General features: G+C 41.2%; 1 protein-coding gene across 1 annotated transcript in view; it reads right to left on the reverse strand.

The window, feature by feature from the left end:
• The window catches only part of ANKFN1 (ankyrin repeat and fibronectin type III domain containing 1), a 666636-nt gene that overhangs the window by 206634 nt on the left and 442279 nt on the right, over positions 1-17723 (reverse strand). Inside the window, exon 10 of the mRNA XM_077458934.1 lies at positions 10349-10456. Within this exon, the coding sequence (XP_077315060.1) occupies positions 10349-10456 (108 nt within the window). The remainder of the gene's footprint in view (positions 1-10348; positions 10457-17723) is intronic.

Genomic DNA, 17723 nt, shown 5'->3' on the forward strand with positions numbered 1-17723 from the left:
CCCTGACGTTTATGCACGCATAATTATCATCTGTGGAACCCTAGTGGTTGACTATAGGTACGGGTGTACAATATCAGTGGTAATGGTACCTTTATATTAGGAGAGGCCAGTCGAAGGGTTTGTTTCTGCATACTCCCCCTTCTCCTCCTTTGTAATTTATATATACAACTTTTTTGGATAGGTTTGATACCTACTTTGGTAACTATTGTGCTCTTGTGGAGGCCAGTGGTGTGCGTGTACTCACATTCTGTGTACACACTCCATTGTAGCCAAGTAACAGTGGCGCCGGACCCCGTATATAAATATTTCTATTACTGGTTGCATCCCTTTGGGGCTGCGATTTATAGGGGTGGCGACGCTGTTTGTGTGCCCTTCCATTTACGTCCTAATCTCATTTTAGCCTCCGTAGCGCGGCCTGGGATCTGCAAGATCTGAGTACTTTTTTATTAGCTCTTATAACTGGGTTGTAGCTGTGTACAGAATTAAGCAATCCCATTCAAACTGATGTTAAATAGGAGTCAGTACACACCTGTCATCATTTAGAGTGCCTCTGATTAACCCCAAATAAAGTTCAGTTGTTCTAGTAGGTCTTTCCTGACTTTTTCTTAGTCGCATCCTACAGCAAAAGCCATGGTCCGCAGAGAGCTTCCAAAGCATCAAAGGGATTGTTAAAAGGTTAAAAGGTATCAGTCAGGAGAAGGGTACAAAAGAATTTCCAAGGCATTAGATATACCACCCAACACAGTGAAGACAGTCATCATCAAGTGGAGAAAATATGGCACAACAGTGACAGTATAAAGAACTGGACGTTCCTCCAAAGTTGATGAAAAGTGTCAAGGGCTGGGCTCAGCCCTTCCTTCTCCGAGTTGGCCCAACTCTGCTCAGCTGTCGGCTAAATGCCAGCTCCTATCTCTTCACAGTGACTCACCTGTTGATGATATCCTGCTCATCAGTCCTGTTTACTTAAGCCGTCCAGCCCAGATGATCTCTGCCTTCACCTTGGTCAACATCAGAGACTTTCTCCTGCACTCCTGTTAAAGACTTGGTTGGCTGACATTTCTTCTGGCTCCAGATCCTGCGTGCTGTTCCACTACGCTGATTCCTGGCTTCCTGACTTTCTGGCTTGTCCGACTATCCGTTCCGGTTACCAAACTTTGGCTATGTTTTGACTATGTTTGTTCTATTAACTTTTATATTAAACAAGTGTGATTTAACTGTACTTCTGTCTCGGTCTGATTCATGGTTTCTGACAGTAGGCGAAGGCCATGAATTCAGAAGATGCAGATAATCCACTTGTTGGTAATATATTTTCCAGATTGGATGACCAGGATCACTGCACGAATCAGTTTACCATGGCGTTGCAGACGCTCCTGACTCGCACGGCTCACCTGGAATCTCCCACTGTGGCCGCTCCAGTAGAACCTGTGTTGCAGGCCAACCCTGCTGTTGCCCCAGTCCCTGTGCAGGCAACCGCCTCGAGTATTACCCTTGGTTTTGCTCCGCTTCCACAGCTATTTGGGGGCGATCCAGTTGAATGCAGAGGGTTTCTCAACCAGGTTGAGATATACTTTGGGATGCTGCCCCAGGGGGTTTCCCACAGACAGAAGCAAAGTGGGTTTTGTGATATCTTTGCTTTCTGAGCCTTGGGCTGGGCAAACCCTCTATAGGAGATGCAAAAACCCATTGTCTTGAGTTACCCAGACTTTGTAGCTTCCTTTAAAAGGGTATTTGAGAAATCTTTGTCTCCTGCTGGTTTCTTCTTTGTGAAGAAGAGTGGTGAACTGAAACGTTGTATTGATTATAGGGATCTCAATCATTTCACAATTAGGAAATCTTATCCGATTATGGAGTTATTTGACTGCCTCAAGGGAACAACATTTTTCACGAAGCTTGATTTGAGAGGGGCACACAATCTCATGAGGATTAAGTAGGGCGATGAGAGGAAAACTGTGTTTAACCACTTCAATACCGGACCTATTCTGGCACTCCTCTCCTACACGTAAAAATCATAATTTGCTTGCTAGAAAATTACTCAGAACCCCCAAACATATATATTTTTTTAGCAGACACCCTAGGGAATAAAATGGCGGTCATTGGAACTTTTATCTCACACAATATTTGCGCAACAATTTTTTAAACGCATTTTTTTGGGAAAAAATAAAGTTTCACGATTTAAAAAATAACAAAACAGTAAAGTTAGCCCAATTTTTTTGTATAATGTGAAAGATGATGTTACGCCGAGTAAATTGATACCCAAAATGTCACGCTTTAAAATTGCGCACACTCATGGAATGACGCCAAACTTCAGTACTTAAAAATCTCCATAGGCGACGGTTTAATTTTTTTTACAGGTTACATATTGAGAGTTACAGAGGAGGTCTAGAGCTAGAATTGTTGCTTGCACTCTAATGCACGTGAGGATACCCGACATGTGTAGTTTGAATGGCGTTTACATATGTGGGAGGGACCAACGTGTGCGTTTTCTTCTGAGCGCAAACTACTGGGGACAGGGTTGTTTTAAAAAATGATTTTTTAAAATTAATTTTACTTTATTTTTTTTAATTTTACAACTTTTTTTTTATCACTTTTATTCCTATTACAAGGAATATGTCCCCTCCCATCGCCTGTAAGAACGATCAAGCGGTGGAACTGCCACTATGATCATTCCTATGGTGCACAGAATCAACGGCTGAAAACAAGGATATCTGAATGATGCCTGTGGCTGCTAGCATCATTCAGATATTCCCATTGAAAGTCCAGGACGTCCTATGATGTCCTTGGGCGGGAAGTGTTTAATACCAGAACAGGCCATTACGAGTACCTCGTAATGCCATTTGGCTTTTGTAATGCGCCGACTGTTTTCCAGGAATTTATTAATGATGTCCTCAGAGATTTGTTGCAGTTATGTGTGGTGGTTTATCTTGACGATATCCTCATATTTTCCAAGTCCCTGGAGAGCCACCACACAGAAGTAGGTCGTGTGCTTCAGAAACGAAGAGAACAATCTATATTGTAAATTGGAGAAGTGCCAATTCCATTGTGAATAGGTTAAATTCCTGGGTTATGTAATTTCCACTGCTGTTTTTTTTGATGGGCCCAGAGAAACTTTCGGCAGTCATACAGTGGCCCCAACCCGTGGGTTTACGTCCTATGCAGCATTTTCTTGGCTCTGCCAACTATTATCGGAAGTTTATTCATAACTTCTCATCTCTGGTCAAGTCCGACTGATATGACCAGAAAGGACGGTAACCCACAGAGTAAGTCTCCAGAGTCCATTGAACCCTTTGAGATTCTCAAAGCTGCCTTTGTTTCCGCTCCTGTGTTGGCACATCCTGATCCTAGGTTACCTTTTATCCTTGAGGTTGATGCTTCTGAGACTGGAGTTGGCGCCCTTCTGCCTCAACGTCCTACCTCTGAGAATGATATGCATCCTTGTGACTACTTTTCCAAGAAGTTGTCACCTGCGGAGTGCAATTACGAGATTGGGGAGAGAGAGCTGTTAGCGATCAGTTTAGCCCTGAAAGAATGGAGACATCTCCTCGAAGGCACCACTGTGCCAGTTCTCATTCTTAATGACCATAAGATGCTCACATTCTTGACTGAGGCTAAACGCCTCTCTCCCAGAAGGGTGCGATGGGCTCTTTTCTTGTCAAGTTTCAATTATATTGTCTTTCTTACCTGGTACTAAGAATGTAAGGGCTGACGCTTTGTCACAACAATTTTCCTCCACTTCCAAGATGGAGTCGTTTAGGTTCTTGTGACTCCTCTTGATCGTATTCTGCATACGGTTCACCAGTCTCACTTCTCCTTTAGGTGACAAAATTCTTGCAGCTCAGGTGCATGCTCCTCCTGAGAAACCTTGTGACAGCTGCTTTGTCCCAGAGAGTCTCTGTACTGCTGTGCTCCAGACTTACCATTCTCTCAAGGCTGCTGGCCACCCTGGGAATCAACCCTTTTAGACTATTTCCCAACAATTCTGGTGGCCTAGTCTACATGCTGATGTAACCGCCTTTGTAGCTGCATGTTCCGTGTGTGCTCAGAGTAAGATTCCACGACACCTTCCAGTGGGCCTCCTACAACCCATACCCAATGGAGAGAGGCCCTGCCCCACCTGTCTATGGTGGGTCCAGGGTTTCTTACAAAGAAAAACATCCAAGCCCAGCTAAATTTTGCAAGAACACATCTGAAGTCTCCCAAAAGTGTGTGGGAAAACATGTTATGGTCTGATGAAACCAAGGTTCAACTTTTTTGGCTATAATTCCAAAAGATAGGTTTGCTGCAAAAACAACACTGCACATCACCAAAAGAACACCATACCCACAGTGAAGCATGGTGGTAGTAGCAATATGCTCTGGGGCTGTTTTTCTTCAGCTGGAACAGGGACCTTAGTCAAGGTAAAGAGAATTATGACCCGTTCCAAATACCAGTCAATAGTGGCACAAAACCTTCAAGTTTCTGGTAGAACGCTGAACATGAAGGGGAACTTCACCTTTCAGCATTGGAACAACCCAAAACATACATCCAAATCAACAAAGGCATGGCTACACCAGAAGAAGAATTAAGCTTTGGAATGGCCCAGCCAGAGCCTAGACCTGCATTTGATTGAAAATCTGTGGGGGTCATCTGAAGAGAGCTGTGCGCAGGAGATGCTCTCGCAATCTGACAGACTTGGAGTGTTTTTGCAAAGAAGAGTGGGCAAATATTGCCAAGTCAAGATGTGCCATGCTGATAGACTCATACCCAAAAAGACTGAGTGCTGTAATAAAAATCAAAAGGTGCTTCCACAAAGTATTAGTTTAATGGTGTATACACTTATGCAACCATATTATTTTATTTTTACTTACCTCCACCTAAAAGATTTCAGTTTGTTGTTCAACTGAGATGTACAATTTATTGGTCACATGAAAGGTGGAAAAAGTTCTAAAATTATCAATCTTTGTCTCTTTTTTTACATCACAGAAACCTGACATTTTAACAGGGGTGTGTAGACTTTTTATATCCACTGTATATTTTCATTAAGATTTTTAAATGCTATCAATTTTTTTCATTAGTAAGAGACACTTTTATATCTGGTATTATGTATAGCCAAAAATTTTATTTTTTATTTTTGGATAGCATAGGGTAGGATTGGAACCCCTGTCAGGTTTTACTGATGCCCAGAGCTTCATTTTAGGAAAATAACCATACTCACTGTCCCCCAGAGAACCTTTTAACAGACAGGAAATGAAGGAAACTGTCCATAAGCAACAAAGACAAAAAAATATATTTTTTAGTTAGGTAAGGGAACGCTAGAACCCCTGTCAGCTTGTTAGTGGTGTCTGTCCCCCTGTTGTAGATTTCCCCTAACTTTCTGTCTGGCAAAATAGAAAAGCACCAAAATGGTCTTCTACACGAGTCTGTGAATCAAACAAGAAAAAGGGGCCTAACCCCAAGCAGACAGGTTTTATAAGTAAATAAGACGTTTCCGGTTCCTCTCAGAGGAAACCTGCAGCAGAAGACTAGTTTGGTCTGCCTACAGATGCCCCAGGGTGAAAACAGGACCCTCTTCCGACATCCTCCACTTGCAATGTCTGGCCTGAAATGTACCTTCTCCTCCTAAAGCTACCAGTTGAGAAGAACTGGCTACACAGTCCTTAGAGGGATCAAAGCGGACAAGACTAAGACCCAAAGTATGGTCCTCAATGGGAACCAAAACTACCTCTCCTGAAACAGGAAGGACCCTCCTTCCTTCTCAGGCCCCAGTCACACCTGAGCATTTTGTAGCTTGAAGCCTGAAGCTACAAAGTGCTGGAGGGGAAAAAAATCAATTATTCCCTATGGAGATGGTTCACATCTCCACTCCAAAACACCTGAAGCCAGAAGCTACAAAACGCCTGAAGCTCAAACAAGTTCTGGAGCCTTTTTTTTAAGGCAGATTTGGGCGTTTTTCTTCTTATTACATTGGTGACCTTTTACCCCGCACAAAATCACGGTAAAAATTCTCCCTATGGATATGCTCCCCAATATTGCTCAGTATAACGTTGGTCACACACACTTAAAAAAAATGGTAGATTTCCTTCCCAATCAATCTCTCTCTATAGGAATAATCTATCTGTGGTTGACAACCCAATTTATAGATATGCAGCACATAGGGAAGTGGATTTCAATCAATAGATGATAAATATGATTGTAAGTTATTAATCGTATCTCTGCTTTCACCATGCAAACTCATGATGCGATCGATCAAAATGCAATCAAGCTCATGGTCAAAGCATCTCAGTGCTGCCGATCGAAATCTGAGCGAATTATAATTTTCAACTCAGTATGTTTGAATCTAATACCACACTTGTGATAAAATAAATAAAATAATAAAACATCACTATTTCATTCCAGCTGTCAATGTGAACCTAGGCTTAGACAAGATTTTTCATCCCTGATCCTTCACATTTGCCAGTGTGAAATCAATGTGTTAAATATGTAGCAGAACAGAGATGTGGGGCAAAATTTCGTGGTATACCTCTAGAAAAAATAAATAAAAAAGTAAACTTGTCAACAAGCCAGGGCAATCAACTTACCCTTTTAAGAAAATACATACGAAATGGTTATCAGTGAAAACTTAATGTCATAATATTTAGAACATTTGCAGCTAAAGTTAAATGCAAATCTAAGTATTGTCATGTGTGGCACCATCCTTTTCTACTGCCCGCACCTGCCTATTAGTCATTGAAGCTGATCATACCATTAAAGAATGAATAATTTGCAGATAGGGAAGGAGCCACACTTTTACATGAAAGGTTCAAGAATTGAACATAACTGAAGCTGACTATATCCTATAGCTCCACCTCTCTGCTTAAATATCATTTTTTTCCCCAATGAGTATATTGTCAATGTTTGGGATAGGTTTACTTTAAACCTACAGGGAGGGCACACGTTTATTGGCTGATCAGCTTTATTTTGACCTAGTTTTGGTCTTTTTTTTCACTGGTAATTTTATTGATTTAAAGGCGTAAGGGGGGACAAGAAGTAATTGTAACCAGTAAAATATTAGCAAATACAGATGTGTTTTGGACTTTTTTCAATTAAAATCTGTATTACTTTTGTAAGGGTGGTATATTTATGGCTGTAACAAACCCACTCAAAAGCATACCATTTCTGAGGTGGTATAGTGTTCATCTGCACCTACAGTAACTGCTCTTCTAATTCAATCCTTGCAGGTAAGGGTAACTGTGGCAGACTCACCTGGGACAGGGGCTTTTGGAGGGGACTGAATGCTGGCCTCTTTACTATTGATTATGGGCCCTGGCATTTGTGCTCTTTGTGAGCTGTATGCCTGGGGACCCTTGAGGTGGTGTTACTTTAGATTCAGGTCCATGTCCCCCAAGACACACAGACTCTGGGAACCCTGTATATGCCATATTAGAAATAGTGACCAATTCATACTGTTGGGACACATACTGTTAGATGCTACTATCATCAAATCCAGCCACCTGTCTGTTGTCTTCTATAATGCAAATGAGACTAGTCTGGCTTGCCACAGCTTCTAAGAGTATTTCACCCATTGTTGTTTGTACTAAGTAACCTTGCTATTGTATGAAGGAGTTCTGTGTTGATGTTTATGATAATGTATAATCTACTGTGTGAAGCTCGGTGACAACAATTCTGACCTGTAGTGAAATCCTGATTAATCCTAACAATGCTCAGGAGGGCATGGAGTCACATCAGCTGCTTTACGGGATTAGTTAATTAGATCTTGTTAATTCTGTTTCTGATTACAGGTGTATTGATAAAGTAATATGAGCAGGAGGGAGGAACCTCCTCTTTTACTGTATATACGACTTGTATTTTGGTTCTAATAAAAAAAAAAAAGTCAATTTTCAGCAACTAAACAAGTATCGTCTTGTTTTGTGCTTGTGAGTGGTTGGAATATCTGATATCTGTATTTAGACTAGGAGGAAGTGGTCTATGACGAAAGCACTCAAGCGGAGTATGTGACGTTTCGTTACCTTCTCTTCTTTAATAATATCCCAAAACTGAGCTTTATTATCTTAAAGTTTTCCACAGTCTTAACTCTGTGCCTGGGGTCAATTAATATTTCACAGCCATCAAAATGAATGCTACATGCATTACTATTTGCATGTCCACCTTATCAAAGAACTTAATTCAACTTTTATTTATAATTTTTTAAACTATTGTCAAATATCACTTTTGTGAATCTGTACTTTCCTTATTTACATATCGTACCTTTCCATAACACTAGGAGATTTGCACTAGCAATATGTGTGTCCTTACATCAGTTTTCTTTTTATTTGCTTCTCTTTTCTGCTCTTTCTGATTCTAGATTCTTTTATTTTGTATTTTTTTTATTTCCTTTGTTTTACTAATTTTCACTGGTCTGATTTTTTTTTCCCTAGTCCCCTCTATCAATACATACTGTATATTCTTCTCTTTTTTTATGTGCTTCCTTTTCAACTATCTCACTCCTTAATGCGCGTATTACCAATATTGCAGAGTTTTCTTTTATAACTCTTTGGTTCTAAACTTCCTCAATCCAGTAACCTCATTCCAATATTTTAACTTTCCCCACGCAACCTAACCCAACGTGTTTCACAGCTTTTGTGGCTTTTTCAGGGGACTAACAGTGCTAATTTACTGTAGTGCCCATTTTCAGTGCTCTAGGTGCAAATTCCAAGTATACATAAAGATTATTTTCTCCCCTGATGCTGAGCAGACAGGGACCATTCAGAGTCTGCCTGCTGTTCCTCCACAATACCTAGCACTGCTCCTCCTCTATAAGCTGCTCAATTTCCCACCCTACCATACTATCTCCCCTGCAGCCTTCAGTGCTTTCCCTTGTACACCATTCCACCAATTCAGATCTTCCACTCTCTAGCCCCCCTGCAAACGCATCCACACAAATTCATGCTGCCTCATGTTCCTCAATTTCCATCAGCTACTACTGACCCACTTGCTCTTAACCTCACTGCTCCTCACCCCCCCCCCCCCATAAAATCTGATGCTGCTGGATCCCCCTGCTCTTCACAAACCACAATTCTCATCAGAGTCTGCTTTCCTCTCCACTCCTCAACCACCCATCAGATGCTGCTTCTGTCCCAGCTCATCCTGTATTAAATGGCACTGCTGCTCCCCCACCCCAATGCCCCCAGAACTGCAGGGCACAGAGCAGGTAAATATAAGATGTTTATTATTTTAAGAAAAAAATAATTATACCTTTGCAACCAATTTAAATGATTGGATGAGCTAATGATCTACATTCTTCTAATGACAGTGCATCCAAAGTGAAGTGTGGAACACCATCCTAATAAATACAGGGCACTGGCTGGTAAATTCATTCAGTAACTGGAGGTCCTAGGGCACAAGCCCCCTAAGCAAATGGCTGCCAGTAACAAAAAAAATGTAACTGGTAGAAAGTTCGAAAGGAACAGTTTACTACTTCAGTTACATTTTTTAAAGCCTGACAGAGACCTAAGTGGTCCTGAAAGCTTGCAGCTCTAGTTAGTCAATAAAAGATATCACTTAAAGTTTGCTCCCAACTGTCCCCGATTTTGAGGGACTGTCTCGAATTTGGAACCAACTCACTCTGTCCCTCTTTCCTCCTCATTTATTCCCAAATTGGGTCTGATCTATATGGTTATATAAAAAAGGCACTTTTTATCTTTCAACAAGCGTTTCCCAGTGCTAAACCTTTCATCCAAATTCTATATATATCTATGTATATATTCTATATACAAATTCTAAATAAAGGAATAGTAGTGGTAAAAAAAGCACTTGTGGGTTTAACTAATCCTTTTTTGTAGAATTCTCCTTTAAGGGGGAGTGTCCTATGTCTACATACTTTGATGGGAGGTATGGCTAGATGGCTAATACGATACATAACACTACTACTGAAAGTTCAGTATGGTGGCATTTCACAAAATTCCACTCGCAGAATATCAGTATGCTCACTCCTACGTCAGCTAAACTGCAAACATGATTTATTCTTTTGGAGGAATACACAAGAGACCTAAAGGATATTTGCCTGAATGTGTTATATGTTAGATCAGAAAAAAAAAAGAAAAAAAGTTGGGTCCTCTGAGAAGAAAGATCGCATAAGTGAATATGAGAATTTTTTTAATTGACATGCCATGTTGCATAATTCTATTATCTGACCTTCCCAGAAACCTCATCTGCATATTACTTACTTGTACTGCTACAAACTAATATGAAAGATTTGCTTGGCTGCCACTCTGCTGCGAGCTGATACATGGGACACTGATTCCTTGATGAAAAAGATTGTACCGACTCTTAGGAGACAGGTAATTCAGACACTTCAGTGGCCAAGTCTGGCAAGGTTTCATTCTCTCACTGTTACCTCGACAGCTGTAATGTTGATGAACAGCTCGGACCTGCTGCAGGAGACGCTCCAGCGCTTCAATCTGTCCCTTGTGCCTGAACTCTTGCCCGTCGTAGTCTTTCCAGTCTGTTAAACAAACGCAGACAAAGTTGGTTACTGAGTCAGGCTGGCATTGTTGGCAAGAAGATGCATAAGGAACTCATTTTAAGATGCTGGCACACAGGCTGTTTTTCAGCAAGAGCTTTTTCTTGCTAGGGATAATTTGTCAAGCTCATCATCTACAATAATGAACCTAAAAAAAAAGCTAGACACAAATGGGAATATGTAAGAATTTGAATAAATTATGTTATCTGAGTCTGCCTCTTCAGCTTGAGTCAAGGGTCAAACATCATCAGTTGCAGTCCACACATTAGGAGAACACAGGTGCCACCCCCCCCCCCCATGTCCGGTCCCCTGATCTACATACAGGGCACCAGACTATGGATCTCAATTGGGGGGGGGGGGGGGGTTGAAGCACATTATTAAAAGACAGAGGCTCTAATAGGCTCTAGGCTAAATCCCACCCATTTGTGTGCTGATAGCGAATTAATATTTGCTATTTTTGGTGGAACTCCGCTTTAATCGATGGTGCTATTCTGTGTTTTCTTCCTTTCTACTCAAGTTCTCCTTGAATGGTACTGGAGCTACATTCGACAGCATAATACATAGGTTTGGGGGCTTGTGTTATATACTGTAACTTGTAATACTTCTTGATTATTCTCTACATGAGCTGCCAGTAACTCAAATGTCTGTGTATGTGATTATGTGATTATTTTCCTTTTGTCAACAAAAACAACATATTTTTTCTGATTAAAAAAGACGATCTACTCTTTGATTGCCTATGGGAGCAGCCAGCCCCATTGATGGATCATTTCTCAGGTGAGCCGGTAGAAAACAGTAAGCCTGAGACATACCAGATTCTGAAAGCTTTCCAGTGGCTCATGAGCTGGCGGCTTAAAATTAAAACAATAACAGGGTTATGACTGATAGGTTCAGCCATAGCCCCAGTAAACCACTTCAAAGCCATAACGTATATATGTGTATTGCAGTCTTGAAGTGGTTAAAGGATATGACATGCTACACCCCATGCTATACCCATATTTAGGGTATACATGCAACAAACTCCTATGCATCCACCTCTCGCCTCCAACGCTCCTCTCTCTGACAGTGAGCAGGCAATCCTCTCCAATACCAACTGTAACTTTTTGAAAACAGTGGGGCTCTGCTCACACAGCCGCATCATTCATTCACAGATTCCTATTAATGAAAAAACTACAAGTGTCTTCTATAGCGGCAGATGTACTTGTAGTTTGAATGAACAGTGAGCATGCTCATGGTTCATTCAGTCTTCCTATAGCTTTATAACTGAAAGCCCATATGGGGATACAAGCACAAGCTAGAGAAAAACTGTGAAGAGATTTTTTTAGCTCTGAGGAAGACAGCTTGACCCTGGAAATGCGTGAGCCGTTTTGGACACTATGAAGCCTTCCCATGCTATCAGTTCAGCACTGTGAACTTGGAGGCAGTCTCATTTGTATCTTTTGATATGCCTGTGCATGACACGCATTTGTAAATATATCACTTGTTACGTTTTTTTTTGTGTTATGGTAATGCACTATTTCTCTTTGTTGTTGTTTTCTAGTATATGAAAGGATACCCCCTTTCCTGAGGGGGGAGCAAGGTGTTTTGCGCTTTACCTGCAAGACAGTCAAGTGGAGAATTCGTAAAATTGTTAAACGCCACCCCTAAGTGAAGGAGGTTTTACTTTGGTTCATATAAGACTCTGCAGGAACTGATATTGTACCTGCAATTTGCTGATCACGAAAAAAAATAAAAACACTTGCCCATTTTTTTTACCTGCAAAAATATGCACATTTACTATCTTTTTGAAAGGTTAACTTTTAAGATTCCTGTCTAAAGCCAATTATAACTGGTTTTCTTGTAAGGGAACATATCAGGGTTGACATATTTGGTACTTGCCACTGTGGGTTAGAGCTCTCTTGACTTTTTGATTTTGATATTCAGGGAGTCTCTAAGCTAATAAAATATACGCAAGCTAGGATCAAGAACTTCATTGGATGCATATTTGTTTCAGGTCAGTGACTCACACAACTAGAGGTCACCAAACCTTTCAGTATGAGGGCGACATTATATATTTTATAAATATTCATGGACTGAAAATAATTCCCCATCAGAGCCCCCCTTATATCAAAGGTCCCCATCATAGCTCCTTTTATATCACAAACACCATCAGAGTTCCCCTTATATCAAAGCACTTCGTAAGAATCAGGGTCCCCATTAGAGTCCTCCTATGTCAGGGTCCTCATCAATGTTCAGGTATGGTTTGGGGGGGGGGGGGGGGTTCGGCTGTACACATTGAGAATATGCCACTGACAGGATAAAATCTTGTAGATGGCCTGTGGGCCGTAGTTTGGATGCCCTACACTAGACCGTGAAAGGAGAATGAAAATGGCAGAAATTATAGAAAAAAAGTCAGCAGTGACTTTTTTTCTTGTCCAGACAGTTGTATTTATAAGAGGTTTCTAGGAAACATTAAGTTGAGAAAGGGGGTGTTTATCAATTCCAAAACTTAATGGAAATGTGATCTGAGAGAACTATGTAGGCAGCTTTTTCTGAGAAAGTGCAAAGTGCCAGGATCTCGTGTTGATCCAAAGCCTTCAATACTTTCCAAGACAATCGCCTAGAGGTGATTCAGTTCGCATTGTGCACTATACAAGTATTTAATTCATTCATTCGTGACCTGGAATATGAATGTGAATGCAGCACAAGTTCTGACTGTTGTGGACTGTAATTTTTCTCTGGGTTAGTATAGGTTTCCCCTAACTCTTTAGCTTTATTGGAAAAGTAGTTGAGGACTGCAGAAGACTTAATCACGTATCAGAAATTAGCCATGCTGAAATTGGCTGCCTGTTAAGGGAGGTGATGCTCATAGAGGTCTATGCGTAGCTAAGGCAGCGACCATCTGCTTTAACATGGCTGATTTCAGATAAAGAGTGAGAAAAAGAAGGCCTATGTACAACAGCATCTAATGAGCTTTCTGGGAGCTACTGAATTTCAGGTCAGGATAATGAGCCATAGGCACCAAAACTTTTTAAACCAAAAATGTTTTGGTCTCATGTAATAAATTAGTTCCGTGACCTAATTTTTCATATAGCTTGTAAAGCGATTTTGTAATGTTTAGAATTTAACCACTTCAAGTTCAGAATATTTACCCCTCCCCCCACTTCATGACCAGGTCATTTTTCATGCGACGCTGTACCCCAAAAATATTTTTTGCGCTATAAACAAAAAAATAAATTTTTGAAAAAAAACCCCAAAAACTATATTTTTTACTTTCTGCTACAAAACATATCCAATAAAAAAAATTTAAAAAATGTCTTCATCAGTTTAGGCCAATATATATTCTGCTACAAATCCTAGCAAGCGTATATTGATTGGGCAAAAGTTATTGTGTCTACAAACTATGGGATATATTTATGTAATTTTTATTTACTTTTACTAGTAATGGCGACGATCAGCAAAACTGCGATAATGCAGTGGACATCAACTGACACTTTTTTGGGAGCCAGTGACACCAATGCAGTGATCAGTGCTAAAAGTATGCACTGTCACTGTACAAATGACACTGGCTGGGAAGGGGTTAACATCAGGGGTGATCAAAGGCTTAACTGTGTGTCTAGCCAGTGTTTGTTTGTGGGAGGTGCTTTTACTAGGGGAAGACATGGATCTTCGTCCCTGCTTTGCAGAGACACAGTATCCACGTCTTCTATACTGACAGAACGACAATCTGCCTCATCTACATAGGCAGACTGCTGTTCTGTCTCTGTAATAAATGATCAGTGGGTGCTGGCAGACATGAAGTCTGCGGCCCATGGCATTAGCGCCCGCTAACCAGAAGTGCGGGAGATATATACGTGGTCCTGCGCACAGTAAAACTGCAATAGGGCGGTCATGAAGTAGATAAAGGCAACATTGACTGTTGATCTACAGCCGGATAAAGCTGTGCTCGATGGCGTACTTGAGTGGTCTTGATATTGCTGCAGTTTCAGATAAGGGCTTAAACTTTCCATGGCCCTTGGTGAAAATTAATGAGCTGCAGACTGTAAATCTGTAAAGTCTCCTTCAAGAATACCTGAAAATAGTTTCCACTCGTCTGCAAAACCTCTTATATGCAATTGTTGTTTTTATAATTGCCATTTTTTCAGCTCTACCTGATAGAGGCAGATTTTTTTTTTTACTACTGTTGTCAAGGGCCAATTTTCTTTTAAACAAAAATATTGCTGAGAGTGCTTTGGCAGCTGTTCAGAATTTTAATTGCTAATATGGCCCCACTTACTAAACATTCATTTAACCTAATGAAGCAACACTTTCTAACTCGGTGGCAACAACAACTAGATGCAAATACATTAATGCTTTTAACACAGCTAAATCAAGCAAGTTGGTAATACAAGTTTGCTTTTTTTCTCTGGTTGCTGTTGCACTGCGATCATTAAAAAGGTTACTATTAATTCTGTTTCCATCCTAAACTCCAACTGAACTCAGTTTTCAATCAAATATATTACAGGTGATATAAAAGACAAGCTCTGGAATTCATATAGACTGGCACAGGCAGATTTTGTGAAAGTGTCTCCTATGCATTATAAAAGTGGTGAAGAATGCACCAAATTCATGTAGAACGTGTACTTGAATTTGGCTCATGCTGCGACACTTTTATGCCTTGTACACACGGTCGGAAATTCCGACGGAAAAGGTCCGATCGGATTATATTGTGGGAAAATCCAACCGCGTGTGGGCTCTATCAGACTTTTTCCGTCGGAATTTCTGACGGAAAAAAATTGAGAGCAGGATCTCAAATTTTCCGACAAAAAAATCCGATCTGACTTTTTCAGACAGCTTTGTCTGACCGTGTGTATGTAACACCAGTTTAGGACAAAATTCGTCCGGGAAAAATCAGACGGATTTTGTTGTCGGAATGTCCGACCACGTGTACAAGGCATTAGAGTACATGAGCGAGACACAAATCTGTCTGAGACAGTTTTTCTCTATGTACGCCAGAAGAGAGTCGATCTTAAATATGATCTTCACTGAATCTGAGCACCAGAAACCAAAAACATCTTGAGTACGGGCACATAATTTACGTAGCATTTCCTCCCTTGAATCCATCTGCCCTTAGCTCAAGCATGCATGCAAGAGTGTGTGCATAGCTGAGAAAACCCTCCTCCTCTCCTGCCCTCTTGTTGACTCCTGGGATGTAGGGCACCAATTTCCTAGGCAAGAAACCAGAAAGTAACTGACGAAATTTAAAAATAAACTTTTAAAACATGTAAAAAATCTATACTTTCCTATTTATTTACTAATGCTGGCAGCATGAGGATTAAAAAAAAAATCAATGTTTGAGAGATTGGAGTTCAACTTTAGCTCCACTTTTACATTTGGCGCATTCAATGCAACACAATGTAAAAGTAGCGCATTTAATAAGACACAATGTAAAAGTAGCGCATTTAATGAGACACAATGTAAAAGTGCCGCACTTTAGAACAAGTCATGGCCAAAAATATTGGCACCTTGCATTTCTGTCAGATAATGCACAGAAAGTTGTCGCCATTACAAATATTTAGGCATTCTCAGGTTTATTTCTTTTGTTTGTATTGGTATGGCACAAAAAAGTGGAGAAACAAAAAGCCTCATCTGACACATTCCACGCAAAACTCCAAAAATGGGCTGGACAAAATTATTGGCACCTTCTCAAAATTGTAAGAAATAATTGCATCCAAAGTTTGTGATGCTTCTGTAATTTGTAATTAACCACTTGAGATCCGCGCTATAGTCAATTGACGGCTACAGCGCGGATCTCCTTTTCCGGGACTACATCTATTGACGTAGTCCCGTGCATGAGCGGTCTGCGCGCCCCCTGAGGGGCGCGCGCGGCGCGCTCTGTGATCGGCGAGCCTACGAGACTCGCCTGATCACCGATCCGTGCAAGGGGTCGATCCCGACCCCTTATCACGTGATCAGCTGTCAGTCAATGACAGGTGATCATGTGATATAACGGAGCCGGTAATCTGCTATTATTCCTCCTCGCGCTGTCAGCGCGAGGAGAAAAAAAATAAGCCGATCACCGGCGGCCGTGATCGGGACATCAGTCCCGATCATGGCCAGCACTGCTAGTGCCCACCTGCAACCCTGTCAGTGCCCACCTGCCCCCTGCCAGTGCAACAATAAAAAAAGTACGTGCCCCCCGTCAGTGCCACCCAGCAGTGCCCATAGTGCCACCCAGCAGTGCCCACAGTGCCACCCAGCAGTGCCCACAATCTGCCTTAACAAAGGTGCTGCACCCGTGCCACATATCCGTGCCCATCAGTGTCATCTACCGGTTCCCAGCAGTGCCGCCCATCAGTGCCCAGCAGAGCCACCTATCAGTGCCACCTATCAGTGCCCATCAGTCCCATCTATCAGTGGTACCTATCAGTGCCCATCCGCGCCACCCATCCGTGCTACCCATCTGTGCCACCCATCCGTGCCATCTTATGTGCCCATCTTTGCCCATCAGTGCCGCCTTATCTGTGCCCATCGGTTCTGCCTTATCTGTGCCTATTTGTGCCGCCTTAACTATGCCTATCAGTGCCCACCAGTGCAGACTATCAGTGCCGCCTCATCAGCGCACTTCAATGAAGGAGAAAAATTACCTGTTTGCAAAATTTTATAACAAACTTTTAAACATGATTTTTTTTTTTGCATCTTTTTTTGTTTGTTTAGCAAAAAATAAAACTCCGAGCTGTAATTAAATACCACCAAAAGAAAGCTCTATTTGTGGGAAAAAAATGATAAAAATTTAATTTGGGTACAGTGTTGTATGACCGCGCAATTGTCATTCAAAGTGCATCAGCGCTGAAAGCTGAAAATTGCTCTCCATTAACAGGTGCTGACAATATAGAAATAACACCAGCAACCAGTTAAAATGGAGAAAAGGGTTTTCTTGTTGTGTGCCACACAGAGCATGGAGAAAAGAAAAAGCAGCAAAAAATTGTCTGAGGATTTAAGAACAAAAAAAGTCTAAAAGTATGAACAACCTCAATGTTACAAGTCAATCTCCTGTGCCCACTGTGCACAACATTGTCCAGAAGTTTACAGCCCAGGGCAGTGTAGCTAATCTCCATGGACGTGGGCAAAAGAGAAATATTGATCAAAGATTCCAACAAAGGATTGTTGGAATGGTGGATAAAGAAACTCAATGAACTTCCAGACAAATTCATGCTGACCTTCAGGCACAAGGTATAACTGGGTCAGCTTGCACTATACGTCATCATCTGAATGAAAGAAAGGGACGCTATGG

Source organism: Lithobates pipiens, unplaced genomic scaffold, assembly GCF_037356315.1.
Source record: "Lithobates pipiens isolate NorthernLeopardFrog02 unplaced genomic scaffold, aLitPip1_a1.2 Scaffold_28, whole genome shotgun sequence".
Classification (NCBI taxonomy): Eukaryota; Metazoa; Chordata; class Amphibia; order Anura; family Ranidae; genus Lithobates; species Lithobates pipiens.